General features: G+C 51.2%; 1 protein-coding gene across 2 annotated transcripts in view; it reads right to left on the bottom strand.

Annotated features, from left to right (window-relative positions):
* The window catches only part of HMGXB3 (HMG-box containing 3), a 57,277-nt gene extending 47,396 nt beyond the window's left edge, over positions 1-9,881 (bottom strand). Inside the window, exons 1-4 of one of the 2 annotated variants that reach the window (XM_062188858.1) lie at positions 9,825-9,881; positions 5,654-5,792; positions 4,640-4,814; positions 596-1,096 (exon numbers count right to left, since the gene is read on the bottom strand). In XM_062188858.1, coding sequence (XP_062044842.1) covers positions 596-1,096; positions 4,640-4,814; positions 5,654-5,790 — 813 coding nt within the window. In that variant the 5' untranslated portion in view covers positions 5,791-5,792; positions 9,825-9,881. Of the gene's footprint in view, positions 1-595; positions 1,097-4,639; positions 4,815-5,653; positions 5,793-8,912; positions 9,019-9,824 lie in introns of those variants that run through there. The other variant, XM_062188857.1, reaches the window with a different exon arrangement.
* Positions 9,882-10,118: the final 237 nt, after the last annotated feature.

Below are 10,118 nucleotides of genomic sequence, written 5' to 3' on the forward strand. Positions count from 1 at the left end.
CTGGTCTCAGGCTGCAGAGAAGGGCTTCCTTCTCCAAAGATATGCTACTGCTTGGTGTCCAACCACCTCCTGGACACCGGGCTGTGGGGTCCCTGAAACTGCCTGGGCATAGTACTTAGGCCGCGGATAGAGTCTCGCGCTCTCCTCTGTTTCCACAACTCAGCCTTCAAGAGAACTTTCTTCTTACCCCATCTGTACCCACGAAGACCTTATGAACATTCTCATATACGGTCCAAGGCGCCACCGTGTTTACTGAAATATTTTTCAGAGAACATAAAATCCTGATCAGTACTAACAGACGGATGGATCCTCGCTTTGACTCATGGATATAATCCAACTACTATTCTCCTACAAATGTACTTCATGTACTGTCTCAAGTGAAGAAAATCCTGGTTACCCTGGGCAAGGAGAAGCTGACTAGAATGCCTGAGAAATTCAAGAGAACTCGGAAGCAAAACCAGGGAGACAACCAACCATTCAGAACTCCAACCCCACCAGAAGCCATGTCGACATCTTAATTACAGCTGCTCCAGAAGCACACTGCATGGTGCTCGCAGTGTTTAACAGATAATGCCAGAGTACCAAAGCCACTCACCCGCATGACTGTTACCACTGAAACACTCTCCCCAACCTGGGAGTGGGGCACGGCCAGGCTTCCGGCAGGGAGGTCTGCTGAGCCGTTCACTAAGGTCTCTTCGATTACCAGGCTTGTCTGGTAAGGTTGGTGGCTCTCTCCGACCTCCAGGGAAGCCTCCTCTAGGAGCACGTCCTGGCTGAGGATGTCTGAGGTGGGCATCTCCTGCATGGCGGCGCCTGGCTGGGCGAGGGCTCCCACCTCCTCAGCCAGAGCCTCCACAGCCAGGCACTGCTCTGCCACGCCTGCATGGCTGGGCACTGTCTCTGGGGCAGTGCTGGATCCAAGAGGAGGTCCCTTGGGGGACACCTGGTTCTGAGCCACGCACAGTTCCAGCTGAGGGCAGCTCCGGTCCTCCTGCAGGCTGCTCTTGGGGATGATGATGTAATCTGAGCGAGGCAGGATCTTGCGGAAACCTGGGATGTCTGGAACCACGGCAGTCAGTGCAGAGAGCTTAGCGTTCTGAGGACAAAGTCAGGAAGAGGGAGACAGCAGAAATACATGGGCTGAGATCACACCAAGTACACTGACTAGCTCATTTTATTTATACAACTAGGACCAGAAGCACTCTGCCCTCTTGACCTAACTCAGAAAGGGTTGGCTTCCGTCGAGAGCGATGCCACCTTCACTTACATCATACTCCAGCCAATGCAGTTCAGTCACACAGCACACAGGTAACAGGGACAGTACGCCGGAGAGGGCACGGATCCTGGCATCTGAATTGAGCTGGAACTCAGGTCTGAGTAGTCTCGAGCAAATCCTGTCCCCTCTAGAGGCCTCAACTGCCCCATCTTTAACACGAGGAAGCTGACTCTGGACATTTCTGAGTTCCTTTTGAATGCTGATAATTTAGGATTCCAGAGTAGCCCAAGATTTACACGTCAGATGTATAGTGCTCAACAAAACCCTGAAGGCATAAAATGTCACTCCAAAGAGCACGGTGGTACTCAGGACAGTGAGTGAGGACTCTGACCTTGTGGATTTTACACAGACTCACAGAGAAGAGGAACAACAGGTCACAAAGCAGGGGGCCTCCTGAGAGAGAGCGCATTCAACAGAGGCTGTCTGATACGCTCCTGAACACAGTGAGGCGGAGAACATGGGCAGTAACCCTGACCCAGCACTTACTGTTAGAAACTGTTCTCAAACCCAATACCCAACTTTATTTCAAAAACAATGCTATTAGGTTAGCCATTATAATTACTCTCATTTAACAAAAGAAGAAATAAAGGCCAAAACGGAGGCTTTTGAGGAACTTCCCAAAAACCCAAAATATGAAACAGCAAAGTTGGGACTCCAGGCCAGGTCTTCTGAGGACGAGGCCAGGTCCTAGAAGCACAGCGCTGCATGGGTAAGTGTCACCGTGACAAAGGCATTTTTGTTTTAGTTTTACTATTTAAACTGAAAGACACCCAACAAGGAAAATGGAAACATTCAAAGTAAACAGTTAAGTGAGAAATGAAATTAAATGGAACAACAACAACAAAATTTCAGAAGCAACTTTTTTTTTTTTTTTTTGATAGGCAGAGTGGATAGTGAGAGAGAGAGAGAGAGAGAGAGAGAGAGAGAGAAAGGTCTTCCTTTTTGCCGTTGGTTCACCCTCCAATGGCCGCTGCGGCCGGCGCATCTCGCTGATCCGAAGCCAGGAGGCAGGTGCTTCTCCTGGTCTCCCATGTGGGTGCAGGGCCCAAGGACTTGGGCCATCCTCCACTGCCTTCCCAGGCCATAGCAGAGAGCTGGCCTGGGAGAGGGGCAACCGGGATAGAATCCGGCGCCCCGACTGGGACTAGAACCTGGTGTGCCGGCACCGCAAGGCGGAGGATTAGCCTGTTAAGCCACGGTGCCGGCCAGAAGCAACTTTTAAAAGGAGCACTAAAGTCAATTACTAAAGGATCTTTAAATAAATCAAAAGAAAGAAGTCGATGAAACTACTTAAGGCACAAAGGAAGCACTCAAGAGATGGGAAGTTAAAAGCAGCATTTAGATGAAACGTGAGAGCAGACAGCCGGAATTCTGTATGGAACTTTTATTGGACAGGTAATGGGGAAACTAACATTCTCAGGTCACCCTTTGAAGTAGAGAAATTGCGACAAGAAGGTTAAATGGTGGCAAACAAAAGGACGTTTTGTGCTTCATAAATACCAGCACAGAGAAACCAGACTGGCCTGGGTGACAGTTCTTCTACAGACTGGAAGGAATGATAATGGAGCCATGGCTTCAGGGCTGCCAGGGAAAAGCTGCCGCAATGCTCCTGTGAGGCTCCAGGCAGGCAACAGGGAGCCCAAGGTGAGCACAGAAAGCGTCAGTCTGCTCAGCAAGTGGCACTTATTATATGATTACTGGGTATTTAATCTACTAGAGGATGGTATTTACTGACCAAATTGGTATGTACCAAGAACTCAGATAATTTAGGTTATCTGCTTTTCAACATTAAGAGAAGGTACCATCTCCACAGATGGTACCTTGGCTCACAGCTGAGCGAACCAAGACTCAAGAGTTAAATGATGGGCCAGAGGTTGTGTAGTAGCAGATAAAACTGCCACCCGTGATGCTGGCATCCCATATGCGTGCCAATTTGAGTCCCAGCTACTCCACTTCTGATCCCGCTCCCTGCTAATGCACCTGGAAAAACAGTAGAGGACTGCCCAAGGGCCTGGGCCCCTACACTCACTCAGGAGACCAGGATGAAGCTCCTGGCTCCTGGCTCTGGCCTGGCCCAGCTCTGGCCACTGCAGCCATTTGGGAAATGAACCAGTGGATGAAAGATCTCTGTCTCTCCCTCTAACTATGGCTTTCAGATAAATAAATATTAACTTAAAAAAGAAGTTAAATAATGCAGGCTGTTAGTACCATAGCTAACCTATTCTTGGTGGTAGGCATGGGGATGGTGGCAGATAAAAGGAGCTTATGTACTAAAGGAACCACCACAGATAACTAAAGATTTTTAAAACTTAATAAAGATCTACACTAATGTGGAGTTTTCAAAAGTCAAATCATTCCAGGATCAGGTAAAAGAGTGCTGACTTTTAACAACGGGAAAACAGCTGTGCTTTTCTTACGCCCCACCTCTCCTCCCTCCACAGTATCCCCAGTGTCACCATTTCAAACAAATCACCAGGAGGGAGCACAGACTGGCATCTCCCAGACTACGGGTCACACACAGCTCTTCTAGGAAGATAAACGACAAGCCAGTAAGGACAAGCTCAGCTAGTGGCAGTGGCAGATGGACGCCAACAAAACAACACAGCCTGCAGATAGCACAGTCCTTGCCTTCCTGAGGAAGCTTTGCTCTAACTCATCAAAAACAAAGTTAGAGACAATTGTTTCGATTGAAAAGAGGAGTTAAGGTTAAAAGGTTTCAGCTTGCAATAGCAAGGTAATTCCAACCCCCCCCCCCCAAGCAGGAATTTCAGTTTTAAAAAAATTTCAACAGTTGCCGTACATTTTGCTACTGTGAACTAGAAATAACAAAATGGCTGACAGACACAAACCTAAATGGTTCCTTGTTAGTTCTTTAATCCAAGCACTCAAAGCCTCAGCATCCACCATCAGCGTTGTCTCTAACCTCGTATTTCTGCTTTCAGCTTAGTTCACAACCAACAGCAACAGAATGTAGGGCTACACAAAACAGCTGTATTTACCTCTAACTTGACTCCCGATTATATTCACATGAAAACTCATGATGTAGCAGAAATGTCTACGGAAGCCACTACATTAAGGAAAATACTAGCTACCCAAGGGGATAAAGAGCTACTTGTTATACTAAAATGCAAAAAAGGAGGTTCTCACTGCAGAGAACTCAGAGAATGTCAGTTCCACGTGCTGTTGAACCAGAGGACGAGAGCGCGCAGGGCACATCAAAATGCAAATGGCAATAACAGACTCAAGAAAGCAAATGGTAAGTTTTCCCAGGCAAAGGAAACAGGAAAACACGGGGGTTGGTCTCCCCCAGGCTTTCCCTATTGAAGCAATGGAGAAATTAGCTAAGAAAAAAGACTTACTTACAGGATCCAAACCTTCTTTCTCTAGTTTGGCTTTCTCCAAGTAGTAACTCCTCTCGGCCACGCTGAGAAGCCTCCAGCTCTCACTAATCTTCTTATTGATCTCGGACTGAGGGAGGTGGGGGAGCTCTTGCTGTACTTTCAGGTAGATGTCGTAATAGTACAGAAGGTAAGCAGACCTGAGGAAGCAACGACTTCTTCAGGTTTTCCTTTATTCAACAGCTAAGTACCACAGTGTTAGGGTTCAGCTGATGGAAAACCCAGCTTCTCATCTCAAAGTCTATCTCAACAAGGACTAAACATCCAGTAAGGAATATTTAAATAATGCCCCCAAGGCATCTGGGAAGATGGCAAAATAAATGGTAAAGACAGCAAGCAGCTGTTCTCCCCCTTGGAAACCTGGAACCAGGCTCAGCTGTTCCAGCAGAAATGACTGGCGTAAAAACCCACTATAAGCAAAGAAAGATGTGGTGTGGTGTCCTATCCTCGCACGCTCAGGGCAAGGTCGCTCAGGGGCTGGCGACCCAGGCTGCCTGCCACTCACACGCTTTACTCCTTCAGTCTTTGGCCAGCTGACTGGTCAACAATGCCTCCCCAAGGCTGAGAGAGGAAAGCAAGCCGAATTATCACAGAGAACCAATGCTGCTGGCCTCAGTGGGTTCACGGTGCTCAGTTAAGAGGAACATAAGAGCTGTAATTTGGACATTATTTATAATTCTATAATTTTATGAATGACACGTTCTAAATATTTAGATAACAACAGTGATATAATGTACTCATAGCTCTTTTATGTACGAAGAGCTTCTATCATCTGCACGGTGCACTCCTGTGATGACACCTAATAAGCAAGGTCTGGCCAGGAATGGCAAATGCGGGCCCCCCCCAGCTCCCTCCTCCTATCACCCAGTCCAGGACTCCAGCATCTGCACTCTTTCTTAAGGTCTCCCTCAGCTAAACACAGCTCTCCAAACAGCTTCTGTTTACAAACGCCAGCAGCCATGGAAACATGTTGGCTTACCTGGGTTTCTTGGCCTTTTCTCCGTGTATTTTATACTTTTTCTTCTTCTTGGGTGGCCCAGGGGAGGTGTAACAGTACGCATCCTCAATTTCCTCCATCACGACAGTTACCTCAGTACCATCGTATGATGCATCCATGGCTAGGGGAGAGAAAGTCAAACACAGAGTTTCAAGAATCTCCCCTAAAAAGGGCGGCAGCCTCCCGGTTACACAATCCCTCAACTCTGCTGTGGCCTTAAGGTGTATGGGGTGGGGAATGCCGGGCCCGCCAGCTGTATAAGGATTGGGAAATCACTGGGTCAGGCCCTGTCAAGGCAACCACAGGTGGGACTAGAAATTCAATAAATCTATAGCAGGCTCATTTTTAAGCTGATTATTTTGTATGCCCTGCAAAAGATGTCATAAATATCCAAATAGCCCTGGGCCATTTTCCAACCTCAACAGCTGCTAAGAAGCACCGGGCTTACCTGTTAAACATAGATTCCAGGGCTCTATGTCAGCCACAGGGAATCAGAAGAGAGGGGATAGAAATCTGCCGCAGGTGATTCCTCTGACCATGCAAATTTGGGACCACTGGCTTAGAGAGCTTTTTCACTTGTATTCATTCTCGGGAAACTCACAGGAAGCCTTTAGCTCAAACATTTATTAGCTCCTCATTACAGAATTTCAAATGGAAACAGGCAAAAAGGACATGTGGGGAGGCAGAAGGTCTGGCCCTCCCCTCACCTGTTTCACTACCCTAAGCAAACAGTTTCCGGATTCATTCACTCATTCAGGCACACAGTAAATGCTTACATATAAGATGTTTACTTTATACTCTGCCAGCTTGAGTGATCTGGGCGCTGGCCCTCTGCTGATTTAGCTTCAGTTCTCTCTAGGTTCATAGCAGAGAGGGGGAGATGCCTCATCTACTCTCACACAGACTTAGAGTGACACGACTCAAAATGACAGACAATGCTGAGATCTGTCAAGTACTACACAAAGGAAAGGGTTCATGGTTAAAGATGATAATGTGGCTGAGAGTCTTAACCTGCCCAAGGCCACTAGGCTCAAATAGGGACTTGGGAGTTTTAATTCAAAAATCCAACTCTCTGGGCCTTTCATTATGCTACACATCCACTTATCTCCACTGGTAACTCTCTAAATCAACTCTGTTCTATAAAGCCGATATTGACGAAATTGTTCTACGTCTGTGCTAGCCAATGTAGTAACCACTGGCTGCATACAACTCGTGAGCACCTGAAATACAGCTACTGTGACAGAGGAACTCTGTTTTACTTAACTGTAATTAAACAGCCACACAGTGGTTATGATACTGGACAGCACAGATATGAAGTCATCTGATGGGGCCGGAGTTGTGTCGTAACAGGTTAAGCCGTTATCTGTGACGCCAGCATCCCATGTGGGCACCAGTTCTTGTCTCAGCTGCTCTACTTTCAATCCAGCTCCCTGCTAACGGTCTGGGAAAGCAGTGAAGCATGGCTCAAGTGCTTGAGCGCAACCACGTGTGAGACCTAGAAGAAGCTCCTGGCTTCATCCAGGCACAGGCCCAGCTGTTGCAGCCATTTGAGGAGTGAATCAGCAGGCGGAAGATTTCTGTCTCTCCCTCCCTCTTAATGTAACTCAGCCTTTCAAGAAAATAAACAAATCTTAAAAAACAAAACAAAACAAAAACCTGGGGCTGGAGCTGTGGTGCAGCAGGTAAAGCTGTGGCATCAGCAACCCATATGGATGCTGGTTCGAGTCCTGGCTGCTCCACTTCCGATCCAGCTCCGTGCTAATGCACCTGGGAAAGCAGTGGAAGATGGCCCAAGTGCGTGGGCCCCTGCAATCATGTCAGAGACCCAGAAGAAGCTCCTGGCTTCAGACTGGCCCAGCTCTGGCTGCTGTGGCTATCTGGGGAGTGAACCAGTGAGGAGAAACTGTTTCTCCCTCTTTCTCTAACTCTGCCTTTCAAATAATTGGAAAAAAAAAAAAAAAAAAAAAAAAAAAAAACTTGACTAGTTCAAGAAAAGTTAGTTTTTTTGTAGCCAAGTTCCAACTGGCAGTTTTACACACAGACTCAGTCCTTGCAAGGAGAGAAACCATCCGATTTGATGGGAGGGAAACAGTGCGGTTGCTCCTGAGCATCCGGCAGGGGGACAGTCCGGACTCCGGAAACAGGCAGACGCGGGAGGACACCCAGGGCTGAGAGGAGCAGTGCAAAGCAGCTCATCTAGACCTCGCCTCGCTCCATGAATGAGGTGTCCGCTAATGCATGACGTCAAGCCAGGAGCCGGATCCAAGACGGAACTCGAACCCCGCCATCTCAGACCTGTAGATTGCACACGCTGTGGCTCAGCTGTTCCTACTGCGAGGAGGACGATGCGCCCAGGAGCTCCTAGAATCCTCTGTCAAATGCCATGAAAGCCAAAACCTTCCCCAAGGAAACGCAGACACGGACTATTTCAGCTTTACTTTTAAAGACATATGCCCAGGCTAAGAACACGCGATCCCCGAGGTTCTTTTTAGTTTTGTGTCATCTCTAAATAATTCCCATTAAAAGAAAGAAAGCTCACAAATCAAAAAAAAGAGCGCCACATTCTGTAATAGTGCAACCCAGGAAAAGAACAGTCCACGACCTGGCTGGCTAACAATGGGTCAGCAAAGCATAAGGGAAGCTGGAGTTCAAACCAGCGACTTCTGGACCCTTCCAAGTCCTGTAGAGAAAGGCGGGAGAGGCTCTGTGGAGAACGGCGCTCAGGGTTTAGGGGGCAAAACAGCTCCGGAAAGGAGGCCAGGACAACCATCTGTGGGTGCGGGCTGGAGAGGACTGCCCCGTTCTGAGCCTGCGTCCCGGTTTATCATCAGATCGTGCCTCAGCGAGGCAAAGGCCAGCGGCATAACATAAACGTTAAAACCAAGGACCCTGGAGGACAGCCGATCTGCGCTCGAATTCAGGTGTCGCTGCTTAACAGCAACCAATACCAGCACGGGTCGTGCGACCTTAAGCCGTCTCCGTCCCCTCTACAAGCCTGTTACCAGCGATCCCTGAAATCTGCAAGCCACTTTCACCGTCCCCCGAGATACCCTCTGGACCTCCAGACGGCCTCCGACTCCAGGCTAATTCCTTCCCTCCCTCCCCCCACCTTCGTCTAGGACGTCAAGATTCCGACCGCCGCGCAGGGAGCTGCGCCCCACGAGCCCCGCTTTGCAGCAGAGTCCCCGGAGGCGGGGAGGGCCGCAGCGGCGCGGCCGGGCCCTCGCGGGGTGGGACTTACCCAGAGCAGCGTGCCGGCCGCGCGGCTCACATGCCTGGAGGCGGCCGGCCCGGGCGCTCGACGTGGGGGTTGGCCGGCGCGCTCGCGCTCCCCGCGGTCGGCGAGAGGCGGCTCCGGTCGTGACAGCGGCAACCAGGAAGTGGAGGCGAGGGCTCGCGCGCGCATCCCGGGGGCTGGAGGAGCCCCCGCCCCGCGGCCCCGCCCGGCGACACACGGCGCGGAGTCGCGACAGCCCCTCTGGCTCCCCCTCCTCGGAGTGGCGACAGGGGCTTGTGAAGGGCGAGTGTAGGAGCACGGGTTCGCTCCGCAGGCTCTTCACCGACGCCGGCCGAGGGCCCCGGGGGTCGAGCCCCGGGGATCCCGAGGAAAGCAGCAGAGACACGGGCGTCGCCGCTGCACCGGCTGGGCGACAGCGGCAACAGGAGCAGCAGCAGCAGCAGCAGCAGCACACCACGGATCGCCAGGGAGACCTGTCCCGGCGGCCCTCGCGGCACACCGGAAGCGGCCGGCGGCGCGTGACTGCGTGTGACCCCTCGCGCAAGCGCAAGAGCCCAGCCCTCGCTGGCCGGCCGGCCCGTAGGAACTGCGCAGAGGCTCGCAGCGGGGGGGACTGCTAATACGGACGGACTGCTTCCGGCCACAGCTCCGGGCGGCGGAGGAAGCTGTGGCTGCCGGCTGTGGGACACCCCGGCCGCTCAGCCCGCGGGCACTGCTGTGGGGCGCTCGGGTAACAGGGACGGGGCTGTGCCGAGAGCGAGGGGCCGAGGCCCCGCCTTACCACTGCGAGGCTGTCGGGCGCCGAGAAGCCTACAGCACCACCCTCCTCTCTGCACGACGTTCACGGCCTGACCCCAGCCCTCATTCAGAATAGGGTTGGTACTTCCTAGTGCTGCGTCAAGCCCCGCTCCTCACCGCCGTGGTCGGTCCTCCATTCGTCTCCCGCTGGCCCACCGATGGTGGTGACAGTGAGTTCCTGGAGTCACTCAAGCCGAGCCGAAGGATTGTGTGGAGAGGCTCTGGGAATCAGGGATGGGACTGGATTGTCGCTTGTGCCACATTTTACGCGTCGCGTACGTTGCGTAGCCTCCTAGCCACTGCCACGCCCCTGCCTGGACCGCTGCAGTTCTTCCACCTCCACTCTTGTCCCTGTGGCTCCTACAGCAGCCGGATTGCTTTGGGGGCACCGTCATTCTGGCGGGGTCACTC

The sequence above is a fragment of the Lepus europaeus genome, chromosome 4 (assembly GCF_033115175.1).
Source record: "Lepus europaeus isolate LE1 chromosome 4, mLepTim1.pri, whole genome shotgun sequence".
In the NCBI taxonomy this organism is placed as follows: domain Eukaryota; kingdom Metazoa; phylum Chordata; class Mammalia; order Lagomorpha; family Leporidae; genus Lepus; species Lepus europaeus.